This window comes from Vombatus ursinus, unplaced genomic scaffold, assembly GCF_900497805.2.
Source record: "Vombatus ursinus unplaced genomic scaffold, bare-nosed wombat genome assembly UNPS02011613.1, whole genome shotgun sequence".
Classification (NCBI taxonomy): Eukaryota; Metazoa; Chordata; class Mammalia; order Diprotodontia; family Vombatidae; genus Vombatus; species Vombatus ursinus.
Window position 1 is genome coordinate 3,041,365 of NW_020951391.1, and position 17,545 is coordinate 3,058,909.

Consider the following 17,545-nt stretch of genomic DNA (forward strand, 5'->3'; position numbering starts at 1 on the left):
CCCTATACTATTCTAGAAGAATCGCTACATCAGCTGTTGGGTTGAGGTCACGAATATTTTGAGGCCTAATTAATTACTACTTGTGAAGAGTTTTGTGATCCTTAGAAGAAAGGTGCTAAATCTTTATCTCCAGCATAAATGGGCTGTTTCATCAGATAATTGGTTTACACACACACACACACACACACACACACACACACACACACATCTCTTGGGGATTTCAAACAAAGGTTGAATTGACCACTTATAAGGGATATGGCATGAGTTGTACTAATGAATCTAAAGTCTCTTTCAACTGTTGTTCTGTGATTTTGTGACCTTGGCATTTAACAAATTAAATTCAACATTTATTGAATATCTACTATGTGTGAGGCAAAGTACAGAAAACTGTCTCTTCCAGGCTTTCAGGCTTTTTCCTTGCCTTTTCCAGTCAATCTATATATAGCCTTGTGCTAGAGATGAAGGGTACATCCAGGATGGTGAGAGAATCAGAGACTGTACCACACAAGGATTGGTTGAATAAGTTGGGAAAGTTTAGCCTGGAAAAGAGAAAACTTAAGGGCATGGTAACTTTCTTCTGTTATTTAAAGGGTTATCATTAATTAGACTTATTCTGCCTGGATTCAGAAGGAAAAACTAAGAATAATGTTTGAAAGTTACAGAGAGGCAGATTTATTCTCAATATAAAGAAAACCTTCCTAACAAAACTGTCCCAAAATGGAATAAACATAACTTAGACACACTAAGACCAAAATAACAGAATTCCTTCTTACCTCCCCAATTCTTTCAACTAATCCTCAAATACCATGAATTCAAGGATGTTGTTTGGAAAAAAAGCAGAGTATATAAAAGGACTACCATACCTCCTTAGTTCTGGAAGTTTTGTTTCAATGCAACCCAAGACTGCATTAGTTAATTTGGTTACATCTTCATACAGCTAATTTTTGGGGGGCAATCAGGATTAAATGACTTTTCCAGGTTCATACAGTTAGTAAGTATCTAAGGTCACATTTGAACTCAAGTCCTCCTGACTCCAGGGCTGGTGCTCTGTGCCACTGTGCCACCTAGCTGCCTCTCATACAGCTAAATTCATATTAAGATTGTAGTTAACTAAAACCTCAAGATCTTTTTCACACAAACTACACGACTAGCTATGTCTCCTTCATTTTGTACTTGTGAAATTGCTTTTTTGAATTTGTATAACACTTTACATTCATACCTACTGAAATTCATCTTGTTGAATTTAACCCAGTGCTCCGTCTATCCTGCTGAGGACTTTTGGATTCTACCATTCAGGTTATTTACTGCTCCTCCCAGCTTTGTGTCATCTGCAAATTTGGTAAGTATGCCATCTAAGTCTTTTTCCAAATATTGGTAAATATGGTAAATATGTTAAATAGGTAAATATGTTAATTGGTAAGTATGTTAAAACTTAGCACAGGACTAAACATAGACCATTGGAGTCATCCTATCAACTTTTTTTTTCTTTGCTATTATTTGAGTCTGTCCATTCAAACATAGCTAAAGCCATCTAATTGTATTATCACCCCTCTCTCTACCCCCATCTCTCCACCTCTTCCAAAAAAATAGTATGAGACTCTAGGCAGTCTCCCCTACTCTCTCTTTTTGCCTCTCCCTCCTCCTTTTCAACACCCACTCTCTCTCTTCCTCCTTCCCCATTGGCACAGTAGATAAAACACTGGAGCAGGAGTCCAAATCCAGCTTCAGATATTTACTAGCTGTGTAACCCGGGGCAAGTCACTTGATCATTTGTCTGCCTCGGTTTCCTTATTTGTAAAATAGAAATAATAATAGCACCTACCTCTCAGTTGTTGTTATGAGGATCAAATGAGATAATATTTGTAAAACTTTTCATGAAACTCAAAGGGCTATATAAATGCTATTATATATGTATATATACATGTGTGCATATATGTGTGTGTGTATATATCATTCCCTGATCTACCAATTTAGTAACTTTGTCAAAAAAGAAAATAAACTTTAGTTGTCATGACCTTGATGAAGCCCTGATCAGTCTTTTTTTCTAAATTTCTTTTTCTAAAGAAGACTTCTTTTTCTGAAGGGTTACTAACCATCTCTTTAATAATTTTTTAAAGAATTTCCCCAGGAATTAGAGTTGAGCTCACAGACCTATAGTTTGCTAACCATTCTCTTCTCTTTCTTGAAAATCGAGACATTTTCCCTTCTCCTGTCCTTTAGTACTTCCCTTATTCTCCATGAGCATTCAAATATCTCTGATAGGGTTGGTCAGTAATAACATCAACCAGTGCTTTGAGCACCCAAGTTTGGTAGTTTATCTGGCCAAGGCAACTGAGTTCAGTAAAGGTGCACCATAGGGTGCTCTCTTACTAGATCTTTCCTTACTTATTATCTTGGGTGTCAACTCCCCATTCACCATTTTTGTTCGGTCATTTGCAGTGTCAAGGTCATTCTCCTTGGCAATGAAAACAGAAGCAAATTAAATATTGAGTAACTGTCATCTCTCTGTTGTCAGTGATCAGCATCCCATTGAACCCAAGCAGCAATCCTATCTTTTCTTTGAAGGTCTTAAAGAGGAAAATTTGAAGAACTTTCTTCAATATAGAGCTTAACCCCCTCTTTCCTCCTAGGCTTTTTGTGGTCCTTACCTTTCCTTGCCAGCATCAGAGCTCGTTCTGAGCTTTAGACCTCATTACATTATTCTATAAGACTGCACCATACTCATATTCAGCTTCTGTTACCTGCCTTATATTATTTGATGAATTCCCTATGTGTCCACATTGGTCTTTTTTGACATCTCCTATTTTTTCTACTCACTGGAATGATTTTCAATCTTGACTCCAGGGGACATTAAACATACTTCTCTCTGTTTGAGAGAAAGGTGGAGGACATAAGCCCAAGTCATAGGATCATACAGTAGATATTAAGCTAGAATGGGGCCCCAGAGGCCATTTAGTCTCATATCCTTATTTTACAGATTACCTTTACATATGAGGAAACTGAGGCCAAGAGAGATAGGACTTGCTCATAGTAACTTAATGGTAGATATCAGAGGCAGCTAGGTGGTATGATGGATAAAGAGGTGCCCCTAGAGACAGGGTAGACCTAAGTTCAAATCTAACTTGAGACTTTACTAATGGTGGGAGCCCAGGCAAATTATTTATCCTCTGTCTGTCTCAATTTTCTCATCTATAATTGGGGATGATAATAGTAGCACTTATCCCTCAGGGTTGTTGTGAGGATAAAATAAGATAATATTTGCAAAGTGCTTTGCAAACTTTAAAGTTCTATATAAATTCTAGCTTTAAAAAGGTAGGATTTGAACTCTGGTTCTTTGACTCAGAAGCCAGTGCTCTTTCCACTGTGCCATGCTGCCTCTATCACCCTTTTGATGTGTAAGCCTTTTTGATTAGATTTGCAAGATACCAGGCAGGTACTTTTTTAAAAACCTGCCTTTGTTGGGTATATTCATCCCACCGCAGGAGGTTGTCATCCCTATGTGCTGTGGTCCAGAAATCCAAATTGTGTTTTCAGAGAACACCTTTTAAGCTATTCCCAGTTCATTTTTCATTTCTGCACCCCATTACCTTTAAAGGGAAACCATAAACCAAACACAAGTCTAAGCTCCTGTGATTTCAACTTCTTTTCCTAAGATGTTGGAATCTTTGAAAATACTTTCTTGGTTCCTTCTGGCAGTATCATTTGTGACCACGTGAATCACCAGAAGTGGTAATAGTCATCCAGTCTGACAAGTCTGGGGAGGTTCTTGGTCATGCCTTGGATACATGCCCAAGAAGACAATAAACCTTTCATCATCTGAGGTTGACAAATAGCTGCCTCAGTATCCCTGAGTATGAAATCACCAACCACCATTACTTTTCTCTTTTTCTTCCTCTAACCCCTACTGGATTAGAGTAGAGACAGCTAGTGGAGTGATGGATAGAGCACTGGACCTGAAGTCAGGAAGACCTGGGTTCATATTTGATCACAGACACTTACTAGCTTTGTGACCCTCTGCAAATTGTTACCCTGTCTTTGCCTCAGTTTCTTCTACTATAGAACAGGGATAATAATAGCACTTACCTCCAAGGGCTGTTGTGAGGCTCAAATGAGATAATATTTGTTAACAAAAAATGCTTAGAATAATGCCTGTCACATAGTAGGTTCTATAAGAATGCTTACTCCCTTCTTATGGCATTTTATAGATGTGCCTATCTACAAGAGAGATGATCTATCATTTGTAGCTTCTGTGGCTATAGAATTTATCATTCTTAGGAAGATAAGCAGCTGCTTCTTACTTAGAGACTCAAATCTTTTATACAATTATCATATTTTCCTTTCCCTTTTCCATCTGTATTTCTTCTGCTCTCTATCCTCCTAATAAAGGTCAAATTTCTCCTTGACTACTTCAGATCCTCCACCACCTCCACCTTCTCTGCAGTGAAGCCCCACTTCTAGATTTTGTTTTAAACATTCCATTGCTCCTGATAGCCTGGAGGATGGAGAGGCATTCCAAGAGTGCTTCACCTTCTTGCTAGAAGGGAGAACCACCTACACTTGAAACATAGAGATAGCAGTCGCTTGGCTAGGGGAGAAATACGTACATTGGAAACTTAAACAAGTCACTGCAAATTGTTCCCTGCTCTCCATATTGATAGTGATTCTCAGCCTTGTTTTTCTGGGCTGACCGTGAGTATTTATATCCCACCTCCTAAGCATCCTCTTTAGAACTATATAACCTTTTATCACCTTTTAACAACTTGAAATCTATTCCCCACTTCCTTTTGTCCCAACAATTTTACACTTTGTCCTACTGCCTTTACTCACGTCTTATTTTACAAATTTGTTTTACTTACCAATTTACTTTAACCATTTGTTTTAATTACCTTTTCTTACTTACCTCGTATGCCTTATTTAGCACAGTGCCTGCCATATAGTAGGTGCTTAATAAAGACTTATTGAGTGACTGACTTTTGAACAACCTTCTCATCTTCCTTGTTAGGTGTACTCCATCCCTTGGTGTTGCTCTTTGTTTGTACAATCTTTTTTTCCCCCCACAGAGTTTGGAAGTAGAATATAGATAACAGAGACTGTTTTCCTTCAAATTTTCCTCATCTCATTTTTTTTTCTAGATTCCTATAACTGGTCTTCCTACTTTCACTCTATCCCTTTTCAAATTCATCCTTCACACAGCTCCTTTCACCTATTACTGAATAGCCAGATTCCATTTCCACCTTCTGTGAGAGAAGGAAAGGAAAATGGCAACAACTTTATACCCCTCCAATTATGTCACCATTCTTCACAAGCTAAGGCACCACTCCAGTTATGTCACAACTCTACTTAGAATCTTTCCATATGTCCCCATTCCTACAAAATCTAAACTCTTGGCATTCATTCAGTGCCCTTCACAAACTGGTTCCAACCTACTTTTTCAGTCTTCATACTGTTCTCTTTTTCATATTTTACATTCCAGTCAAACTCAGTTTTCCATTTTTGTCTTACTCCCATCCCCCATTTGAGTTCCTCCTTCCTTCAAGGCCCACCCAAGTCAGGTGATATCTCTTTTACAAAGCTTTTCTTCTTAAAAAATAATTTTTACCATTCTTTTTTTGAATTTTGAGTTCCAAATTCTATTTCTTTCTCCCTTTTCCCCTCCTTGAAAAGGCAAGCAATTTGCCATAGATTATATATGTAGTCATGCAAAACATATCTCCATATTAGCCATGTTGCAAAAAAAAAAAAAACCCCACAAAAACCCCCAAGAAAAATAAAGAAAATAATGCTTTGATCAGCATTCAGACTCCTCAGTCTTCCTCTGGAAGTGTATAGCATTTTTCATCATGAAGTCCTTCAGAATTATCTTGGAACATTGTATTGCTGAGAATAACTAAGTCATTCACAGTTGCTCATAATACAATGTTGCTGTTACTGTGTACAATGTTCTCTTGGTTCTGCTCACTTCACTTTGCATCAGTTCATATAACATTTCTTAGGTTTTTCTGAAAGCATCCTGCTCGTCATTTCTTATAGCATAACGATATTTTGTCACAATCATATACCACAGCTTGTTCAGCCTTTCCCGAATTGATGGGCATCCCCTGAATTTCCAATTCTTTGTCACCACAGAAAGAACTGCTACAAATATTTTTGTACATATAAATTATTTTCCTTTTACTTTGATCTCTTTGGAATACAGACCTAGTAGTGGTATTACTGCGTCAAAGGGTATGAATAGTTTTATAGCTTTTTGGGCGTAGTTCCAAATTGTTTTCCAGAATAGCTGAATCATTTCACAACTCCACCGATAACCCATTAGCATCCCAATTTTTCCACATCCCTTCCAATATTTGTTATTTTTCTTTTCTGTCATAATAGCCAATCTGTTAGGTGTGAGGTAGTACTCAGAGTCATTTTAATTTATATTTCTCTAATCAATATTGATTTAGAGCATTTTTTCAAATGTCTATAGATAGCTTTGATTTCTTCTGAAAACTATCTGTTCATATCCTTTGATCATTTATCAATTGAGGAACACCTCTTATTTTTATAAATTTGACTCAATTCTTTCTATATTTGAGAAATGAGGCCTTTATCAGAGAAAATTGCTGTAAATCCTCTCTTTCTCCTCTCCGTCCAGTTTCCTGCTTTCCTTCTAATCTTGGCTGCATTGGATTTGTTTGTACAAAACGTTTTTAATTTAATATAATCAAAATCATCCGTTTTATATCCCATAATGTTCTTTAGCTCTTTTTTGGCCATAAATATTCCCTTCTCCATAGATCTGACAGGTAAACTATTCCATGCTCCCCTAATTTGCTTATAATATTACCCTTTATGTCTAAGTCATGTACTCATTTTAACCTTATCTTGGTATATGGCATGAGATGTTGGCAGATACCTAGTTCCTGCCAAAATCTTCTCCAGTTTTCCCAGTAATTATTCTCAAATAGTGAATTCTTATCTCAAAAGTTTGGATCTTTGCATTTATCAAGTACAAGTTCAATATGTCATTTACTACTGTGTATTGTATACCTAATCTATTCCACTTATCTATTTCTTAGCCAGTATTCCACTCCATTTCTTAGCCAGTGCTAGATTATTTTGATGATTACCACTTTGTAATACAGTTTGAGATCTGGTATGGCTAGGCCATCTTCCTTCACCTTTTTTTTCATTGATTCCCTTGATATCCTTGACCTTTTGTTCTTCCAGGTTAATTTTGTTATTATTTTTTCTAGCCCTATAAAATTGGTAGTTTGATTGGTATGGCACTGAATAAGTAAATTAATTTAGGTAGAATTGTCATTTTTATTATATTGGTTTGGCCTACTCCTGAGCAATTAATATTTCTCTAATTGTTTAGATCTTATTTATTTGTTATTATATTATTTATTATTTCTGTGAAAATTATAATTATATTTTTATAGTTCCTGGGTTTGTCTTGGCGGGTAGACTTCCAAGTATTTTATGTTATCTGCAGTTATTTTAAATGGAATTTCTCTATCTCTCCCTGCTGGATTTTGTTGGTAATATGTAGAAGTACTGACAATGTGGTTTTATTTTATATCCTGCAACTTTGCTGAACTTGTTAATTATTTCAAGTAGTTTTTTAGTTGTTTCTCTAGGATCCTCTGAGTATACCATCATATTGTTCTCAAAGAGTGATGTTTTGTTTTCCCATTGCCTATTCTAATTCCTTCAATTTCTTTTTCTTGTGTTATTGCTATAGCTAACATTTCTAGTACAATGTTGAATAATAGTGATGATAATGGGCTTCCTTGCTTCACCCCTGATCTTATTGGGAAGGCTTCCAGCTTATCCCCCTTGTAGATAGTGCTTGCTCTTGCTTTAGGTAGATACTACTTATCATTTTAAGGAAAGCTCCATTTATTCCTATGCTTTCTAGTGTTTTTTTTTAATAGGAGTGAGTGTTGTATTTTGTGAAAAGCTTTTTCTGCAACTATTGAAATAATCATATGATTTTTGTTGGTTTTGTTATTGCTATGGTCAATTAAAAACACTAGAAATCATAGGAATAAGTGGAGCTTTCTTTAAAATGGTAAGTAATATTATTACTACTTAAAAATAGTACAAGCAAAAGAGTTTAGGGGTAGTAGTATATTTTTTTACTTGCACCTGGGATTTTGCTGGTATAGGGAACTCTTAGTAAAGAAACTCCCTCAATCAATGGATATCAGTAACTGTTCTGCAAATTATATATTTTTAGAGCACTGCCTGGAACACTGAGAGGTTAATTTAATTATTCATAGTCACACAACCAGTATGTGTCAGAGACTAGACTTGATCAAACTCCAGGTCTTCTTGGCTTTGAATTTGGCTCTATCTCCAAAAGTGTCTATGTTGCTTCTCAGCAGTATATTATTTTTATCATAATTCAAGTTAATTATTTTTAGCAGTCCTAAGTATCACAATAAACCATTTACTAGGTGCCAAAAATTTAGGATTGGTCTATGCTTTATGGAATGTCTACACACTAATTATCCATATAAATTTGGTAGAAGAGTCAATTTCAGATTCTTACAGTATAAGGGAAACTATTGCCAGGGCTTGAGTTAAAATTTGCTTGTCTTAAAATTTCATGGAGAAACCCCTCTAACTAATGACCCTCATCGGTTCGGCAGAAATTTTTTTTTCCTGGCTTTAAAAATAGAACCAATGTGCATAAATTTGTAACAGCTGGTCACCAAGTCCGTGTATCTACATGGAAGAAATACCTTTATTTCTTACACTGGCTATAAATAACATATCCATCTGGCTCTCTCTGAAGTACTGAACAGGTTTCTTGTGCCTTCCTTATGACATTAAAACAATGGCAGGATGAAACCAATACTACATTCAAAGGTATATAGTTACAGTTAAAAAGACATTGCATTTGTAAGAAACTTACAATTCAGAGATAAGGTTATCAGGTCTGATTACATGAGAGTAATCAAATGTAGTCATTATAGAAGCAGCATGGATCATCTTACATTTGAAAATATTTTAATCTAGAAAATTGAATGCAATACGTTAGATACCACATCCAAGGATACCTGACTCTTGGATGTGGCCTAGGATGTTATACTGAACACTCATTTGTTCTCCCTGGGCAAGCAGAATGTAGAAAGGAAATGTGGAAATAAAAAGAGGGTCCACTCAGATGTTTTTGGATGCTTTTTAAAATACAACAGGAATTCAGATCAAATCAGAAGTAAGTTGCATATCTGGAGTCTTCTGAGTGATTTTCTTACTTGATGATACCTGGAAGAAACAAGGAATCACCATGATTCTGAAACTCTATCTCTTTGTTCTGCCATTCCCCTCTTCAAGTGACTTGCCCAGGGTCACACAGTTAAATGTCTGAGGCCAGATTTGAACTCAGAAGATGAGTCTTCCTGACTCTACTGCACTACCTATCACTAGTCATCTTGATTTTTGTCATGGACAACTGGAAGAAAGTGAGGCTGACAACTTTGCACAGCTCTGCCTTACTTAAATCCAATTCACACGTAGGTCAAGACATCACCCGTGATGTCACTGGGTGTCCTTCAAAAATGAAGGATGAACAATTACCATCACTTCACAAATTGCCAATCATGGACAAAAAAGGTGGCTTATAATTAGAGAAGGTTTTTCAAAACCTTTTTCAAAAGGTCCAGCAAACAGATCAGCCTGTAACCTCTATAAACCAGGTAAAGTAAGTGAACTTCCCAATTGCTAATCAAGGTTTTTGCCCATTTCTTTCAGCTCTAGTGAGGCCTAAAAGTGAGAAAATGTGTAGTATATAACTTTAAGCTGGCAGAAAGTAAAGTGGGTTTGTGTATTAAAAGCTCCCAACCTTAGATTCTACCCTTTTTAGATGTCACAGATGTACCAACAAAGATGGCAGTATCTGCATTGTTGGGTCATTATCTCCTGCTTCTCTTTTAATGTGGTTACAAAGGTAGGAGGGAGGGATGTTGGAAATGAGACTCAAGACAAGAGAGGGCTTGTAGTACAACCTGGACAGCCTGACACCCCCCAAGGGGTGGAGGACAACAATACAGGCCTGATTTCTCCTCCTTCTTGGGCATAGGGCCCCTCCTACACTGAATGGAAGGCTGGTGGCATTCTAATTCAGAACTGACGGTGGTGGGGTGGGGTTGAGACCGTAGGACTGCTTAAGGACATGACCACAGTTCTCCTTTCAGTGAAAAGGCCAATCCTCTCAGGTAGAACTTTATATTCTTACCAAATTGGCTTTATTGAGTAAAAAACAACAACAACAACAACAACAACCAAAAAACCTGAGCACAAACAAATTAATTATTCAACGACCCACTTCAACTTCTAATTCTGGGACAAATTTGATTTTCCCTTCCACAGATAGTCCTAATTGATCCCATCAAATTTCTGAGTCATCTAAGGCATCTTCTTACACAGGATTCATTTTCCTACTCCAAAAGTTACACCAAATTTCAATGTCATAAGGAAGTAAAGTATTTAAGGGATAGTTGTCAACAGAGCTATCACTTTGTTCCCCCCTATGGTGAATGTCCAGACAGAAGTGTTTTATAAGATTATGTAACTATGATGCCTTGGCCTCCACTATCCCAGCGACCACTTGTTTATGCCCAGAGAGATCTGTGAGCTTTTGCCGAGCACATAATGGTCAATATCTCTGCTGGAGCAGTTAGTGTACCAGAAGGATTCACCTGATTTCAGTATAGTGTAACTGGGTTTCTAGATAAGGTCACGTTCAGTTTCTGGGTGGAATCTCTTTTGCTGATATTTTGAATTCCAAGGTTGAGCTGCCAACTCTGAAGAGAAGCTTCTTTTCTTTCCAGATATCTGTAAGGAGTTCATTAAAGCACTTAGAAATGTAGATGGTTCAGGAAGAAAATATGAAAATTAAAAAAAAAAAGGCAAAAAAGCACTGGCTTAAGAAGTGTCATGTAAATGATGAAAGAAAACCTTTGTCTCCTGGCTTATCTAGACATCCTATTTCCCTTCCCCACTCCCCAAAAAGGGTATAGGAATAAAAGATAGTTTTTTATTAGTTTAAATATGATTATTTTCTGAAATCTGAAGATGTCAGATTTGAATATTTAGAATGGTTGAAACCTTCCACAAAACGGATAGGTATTCTACCCTACCCAGTAAGAAGTTTTGTATTAAAGGGAATAAGCATACAAGGACATGAGACATGATGAGGAAGTTTTGAGCTGTAGCCTGACATGTGAGAAATCTGACAAAAGGAAACTAGCCTTTACCTTGACATTGTCTGGCTTTTTAATTTAGGAATAAAATAATTTCATATTAAAGTATTTTATGGGTTCTCAGTTTTACAATCAAATATGGCATTTGAAAATAGAATTTAAGTGTAGGTTTCATTTTTTTTTCATCAATCCACTTACAGTTGTTCCCTCTTATACCCAAATAGAGGGATTTTGTACTTTCACTGTTGTCCTTTGAATATTTTGACACTAGAACTTTTGGTAAGGGACAAAATAAAGCAATCCTGGATGGGAGGACTATTAGCCCTGTCCCAGCATTAAGTTAAAATTTATTTTCTTTGTGTCTCTTGCAAAAACTAGGGAAAATTTGGTATTCTTTTTGTCATTTAATCTTCAGTTATAGTAGTTTCTGACTCTGCTTATCTAGGTAGGTCTTGTTTTAAAGTTAATATGTTCCCCAGAAATTGTAAATCTAAGTTTTATAAGTAGAATAATTTGAAAATGTACCAAAAGATCTTCCCATTTAAAGAAAATCTGTGGTTAGTTTAGCCTTTTTGATATTTTTTTTTTGTTAACAAAGAAACCAGTCACTCCCTAATTTACCTGCTCTTTAAATTTGGTTTTTGTATGTTGAGTTTTCTTACGTACCAAGGCACATCTGCATTAAGGTCTCAGTTTTATCTCAGTTATCACCATTATTGTTCGGTCATAATTCACCACATTTAGTTTGTTTTTCTTCATTAGGGAATTTAATGCCATTTCTGCTGGGCATTTAGCCTTTTTTTTTTTTAAATTAAAGTTATAGCCTTTAACAGATCAGTCAAATACTCAAATTCTCTCAGGAGTTCTAGAGATAAGAGAATTTAAGAGCTTATCTAACCCAACCTTATAATTTTAGAAATGAGGAAAGTGGGCCCAGGAAGGTTGACTTAATGCCTTGGGTTGCACAGTTGATTTGTGGTAGAACTGACTTTCAGAACCACTCAGCTCTTCCACCAGATAAACTAAGACTATTATTATACTATTTCTGAGAAGTACAGGGAGACTTCTTGAACTGGAAGGGAGATACCAAAAAGAAGATTTTTTTTTTCAATATTTTCAATCCTAGGTGGGAGGTGAAGATAGAGGTAGACCAAGGGGGAGTGGATGAGGGACATCTATGGACTAGACTTTCAACACCAATTTATTTTGCAAACATTAAGTACCCACTAAGTTCAAGACACTGTGCTAAGTTCTGGGTAGGTACAAAGACAAAAATAAAACTGTCCTTGCCCTCATGTGGCTTATGTTCTAGTGAAAGAAAAGACTACATACAAACACACACACACAATGTTATTTGAAGGGGGAAAGAGCACTAGCCACTGAATGGCAAGGAAATTAGGGAAGGCTTCTCGGAGGAGATGGTCCCGAGCTGAAAGCTTGGAAAAGAAGATAAGGATTTTTAAAGACAAAGATAAAGAGGGAGTACATGACAGGCACACATACAGGGAGTACACCCAGGCTTGTGCAAATGTACTGAGGAAGGAGATGGCACATTGCATTCAGGAAACAGATGAACAACAAATATGAGGGGTCATCAAATCATGAGCAGGGAAGTAATGTAAAATTAATTCGAAAAGGTAGGTGGGAGGCAGATTGGGCAAGTCCTTGAATCAGGCAGAGAAGTCTATATTTTATCCTAAAGGCAATTAAAAATTTTTGAACAGGAGAATAACATTGTCAGATCTGTGCCTTAGGGAGACTTGGGTTCAGATGCTGTTTCAGCCAATTCAGCACAGTAGGGACAATGTTTCGGTCATATTTCTGTCCTTTTCTCGGCCCTCCTTAGTCATTCAATTATGTGTCAGGAGGAGACTCTAGGGTCAAGGAGAGTCAAGGATGGGGACATGGTCTCCAATGGTAATTTTCCACTGGAATAAAAAGGGTCATACATCTATGTGTGGAAGGAAAATAAATTAGAGCGTCAATAGCATTTAGACTTATTGACATGTTAATGTGAACATTTTTTTTGTAATTTGTTTAAAAATCATGTTTTGTTTATATTTGAAGAAAAAAGTTCTTAAAATGCTTTGGAAAACCATACCCTCAGAGAGTATTTTTCTAAAATAGGATGGCAAATATTTATAATTTTTTCCCTCTTTAGTTAGAGGTAAGTGTCAGTCAAGATTCAAGGAAAGAAAATAAACCTTGGTGGGGTGGGAGGGAGAGAGAGGGCATTCTTGCCTTTCTCATTCTATATTCATTTTATATATTTGATTGAGATGTTAATACAGTGCTGATAATGGATTAGACTTTTGTTAAGCTCATTACCTCCTCATTGGCAAATGCACTTCTCTTTAAGCAGATCCATTATTACCTAATTTTATTTTGATCTTGTTTGCAAAGATGTGCCAGTTTATGCCTGGGATAGTTAAGATATTATTGCTTTGAATGATTCTTCTGTATTTAACTGTGAAGTTGTTTTTTCATGCCTCACAGAATAAGATATATACAATAAAAGCATTCTCTGGAAAGGATCAATGAAAATTGGAGGACATCTAATTACCATTAGTCAGAACAGCAGGCAGTGTAGTGCAAAAGAGCAGATTGAACACTCATGGATGATTTGGATTTATCTGGACATACAACTGATAAGGAGCAAGAGGACTTGCCTTACGATGGGAACTTGACAGAGAAGGCTGAGCTGCTCCATAGCCACTGTGATGAGATTTTCCCCTTAATAAAGGATATGTCTGAAGCTTTCCAACAACCAATCTTTTCATACACAGGAATGCCTCAAGAAGACACTCACAAGAGATGTGCAAATGACATTTTTCCTGAAACTTCTGTAATTAAAAAGGGCAATAAAGAAGAACTATACACTGGATTTTTTCACATTCCAACTAATAATAAGAGGCCTTCAAATTCAAAAATTTCTGATGTTTTACTCCAACATCTGTCCAAAAAAGAGTTTTCAAATGCTGTCCAGCCTGTTGCTTGTGAAACTTTCCCTGAGCTGTCATTTGAAAGTTTTGATGAAACCATTGTTAAAAGCCTTATTCTGCACTGTAATGAAAGTTCTTTGTCAAGAGAACCAAATACAGAACCCTCTGACCAGCTCCTCCGTAAAAGAAATGTCATGTGCAATCAGTTGAGTCACAGACATCTCACAAGGAATGAAAGTATTTTTGATTTTAATTTTGAAGAATCATTGGCTCCTAGAGACTGCTTTCAAGGAATTCCGAATTTTGTAGCTGAAAACAGAAGTCCAAATTATCTACAAACAATGTACAGAGGGCAGACACCTCAGCAATGTCTGTTTGAAAGACTTAGCTCAGAAAATGGGCTTACCTACGGCCAAGATCAAGTTTATGATCTCCTTTCTGATTTCTCTCAAGTTGCTCCCCAAATCAGAATGTCTAAATCTGATATCCATCATAGATTGGCGACCATAGTTCAGCAAACCAATTACTCTCCTAACTTGAGTGAGAAATCATCTATTGTGCAAGATGGTTTAGAAAGTATGGCTATAAATTTTCTTGTCAGAAAGCCCCAAGAGAATAAAGAAGAAACTACTGAGTTTTTGCAACACTTACAGGTAAATAAAACGTGACCCTCGGAGGTATTGCAATTAACGCTTTTCACCTGTGTGAGTGTAACTAGGGGGAGGGCCTCTGGGAGAGAGTCAGGAGACCCACAGGCAAAGTCAGGCCTTTACCACTGACTTTGTGTACAGCTTTGAGCTAGGGGAATTCACCTCTCTGGGCCTCAGTCTCTTCCTCTGCAGACTGAAGGGGTTGGATTAAATAGTTGCTTGGGATGTTTGTGACTATTAGATGCTCTCTGAAAATCTGTTCCATCTCAATGGTTCTTTTCTACTTTGACAAGCTCTCATTGGTGAGGGATGTCACTGTGATGCCAGAATTAGCTGTACTATAGTAGCAAGATCACTGGATGTACAGTCAGAAGACTTGGGTTCAAAATCTGGCTGCTTCTACTTATTACCTATGTGACCTTGGGCGAGTCACTTCCTCTCTTTGGGCCTCAGTTTCCTCATCTGTAAAATGAGAGTATTGTCAAACTCCGTGATCTCTTCCATCTCTAGCTCCATATATATATATGTATATATATGTATATATATGTGTATATATATGTATATATATACACATATATCCCATGATCTATATCTCCAACATCTAACTAATTTTTCAATTATATTCCTCTAATGTTAAAATAGCTTTTGTATGTCTCTAGTAGTTCTCTCCTTGATTGGTATGCACAAAAAAAAATGTTCTTTTCCTCTATTGTACAGGTAAATGTAGAGCCTCTCCTGGATGTTTCAGAAAGAGCTCTTTCAGGTAGACATTTAAAAACTTCTTTTACATATATGTATATATATATATATACATATCCAACATCTGTGACTTTTACTATAAACTTCTTTTTGCATTTCATTCTGACATTGTGGGCAATAATTGTAAATAATGACTAATGCTTGATTTTATTATACAGGACTAGTATCGAAGACAAATGTCTTGAAATTGTCATCAACTACTGAAGAACAGGTGCCTTCAAGGGCCTCCCAATTACTTAAAAAAACAACAAAAAGAGACAACATGTGTCAGGAATTAACGGAGCAGACCAAGAACTTGAAAACTAAAGTAATGTTTAAAAACTCTTCATATTACCGATTGCTGATAGAACGATAAAGATAACTGTGCAGAAAACTTCATGCTTACATCAAGTTTTTTTGTCATAGGTAGAAGAATTTTCTAAAAGAATAAACCAGGATTCTACTCCTTTAGAAGATAGTAAACAGGTAATAATTCTAAATCTCCATCTATTGTCTTCTCTGGCTTCCTTTAAGCCCTAACTAAAAACCTATCTCCTACATGAAAACTTTTCTTATCCCTCTTAATTCTAGTGCCCTTCCTTCTCTTAATTATTTCCTGTTTATCTTGTATATATCTTGTTCGTACATGTTTGCTTGTTTCTCCATTAGATTGTGAGTTCCTTGTGGGCAGAGATTGTCTTTTGGCTCTTTTTGTAGTACTTACACAGTGTTTGGCACATAGTAGATGCTCAATAAATGTTTTTTGATTGACTAATACAATTTTTTTTTAGTGAGGCAATCAGGGTTAAGTGACTTGCCCAGGGTCACACAGCTAGTAAGTGTCAGATTTGAGACCAGATTTGAACTCAGGTCCTCCTGACTCCAAGGCTGGAGCTCTATCCACTGTGCCACCTAGCTGCCCCTGACTAACACAATTTTTAAAAACTAATTTGTCAAAGAAGTCAATCCAATTCAACAAAATTTTTAAAACACCTACTATGTGCAGGGCATCGTGCCTAGGCGCTGGTAGTATGAAGATGAAAATGAAGCAGCCTCTACCTTTGAAGAGCTTACGTTTTACTAGAAAGATACAACATGTACACAAATCAACATTGTACAAGGAAAAAAGAAGAGAGAAAGAGCACAAACAAAAGAGGGGTATGATTGAGTCATACAGAAAACTCAGAAGTAACTGGGTCATCAGCTGTGTCCTGTAAAGGCTGTGTGAAAATTGACATTGTATCTCCAGTTATAGTCTAATTACTAGACCCTTTTCAGGAAGCTTCATCAATATAGTTAACCGATGCTTTTGGGAGAAAGATGGTGTGTAGGGGATGGGGTGCTGGCCTTCTCAGCTCCTGTTGTTCAAGGCCCTCTTGTTGTCTCTACAATCTGATACCAACCCACCTGTCTAGCTTTATTTCATATTATCATCTTGACACATTCTAAATGCCAGCAAAACAAAATTATATACTGATTCAAGTCACCAAGCATTTGTTAATTGCCTACTATGTGCCAGGCATGATGTTAAGTGCTGAGGATACAAAGAAAAGGGAAGTAGTCTCTTCTCTGAAGGAGTTCACAATTTAATGGGGAGGACAACTTGCAAACAACTATGTTCAGACAAGCCATTTTTTTACAGGATAAATTGAACATAATCTCTGAAGGAAAGTACTAGCTTTATGTTCTTCCCACCTCTATACTTTGTGTATAACAAGACCCATGATAAGAATGTTCTTTCTCCTTAACTTTTCCCCCACCCTTGCATCTCCACCTGTCAGAATCCATTCCCTTTTACCTATTCCCTGAAGCCTTCCTTGATTCCCACAGCCACAAATCATAGAATTATAGATCTTTTCTCAAATCTCTCCTATGCATTTATATTCTAGGTATTTGTATATTTGTTTTTCAATTAAAAACATTTTCCCCAGCAGCTCAATTTTATTTTCAGTTCTGAGTTCTCTCCCTCTTTCCCATCCATTGAGAAGACAAGAAAAACAAAACCCTGTACAAATAT

At 36.7% G+C, this 17,545-nt stretch overlaps 1 protein-coding gene across 1 annotated transcript in view; it reads left to right on the forward strand.

The window, feature by feature from the left end:
• The first annotated feature begins 13,812 nt into the window (after positions 1 to 13,812).
• AKNAD1 (AKNA domain containing 1) overlaps positions 13,813 to 17,545 on the forward strand; it is a 36,015-nt gene continuing 32,282 nt past the window's right edge. Inside the window, exons 1-4 of the mRNA XM_027856747.1 lie at positions 13,813 to 14,793; positions 15,508 to 15,553; positions 15,708 to 15,856; positions 15,955 to 16,014. Of these exons, the coding sequence (XP_027712548.1) occupies positions 13,813 to 14,793; positions 15,508 to 15,553; positions 15,708 to 15,856; positions 15,955 to 16,014 (1,236 nt within the window). The remainder of the gene's footprint in view (positions 14,794 to 15,507; positions 15,554 to 15,707; positions 15,857 to 15,954; positions 16,015 to 17,545) is intronic.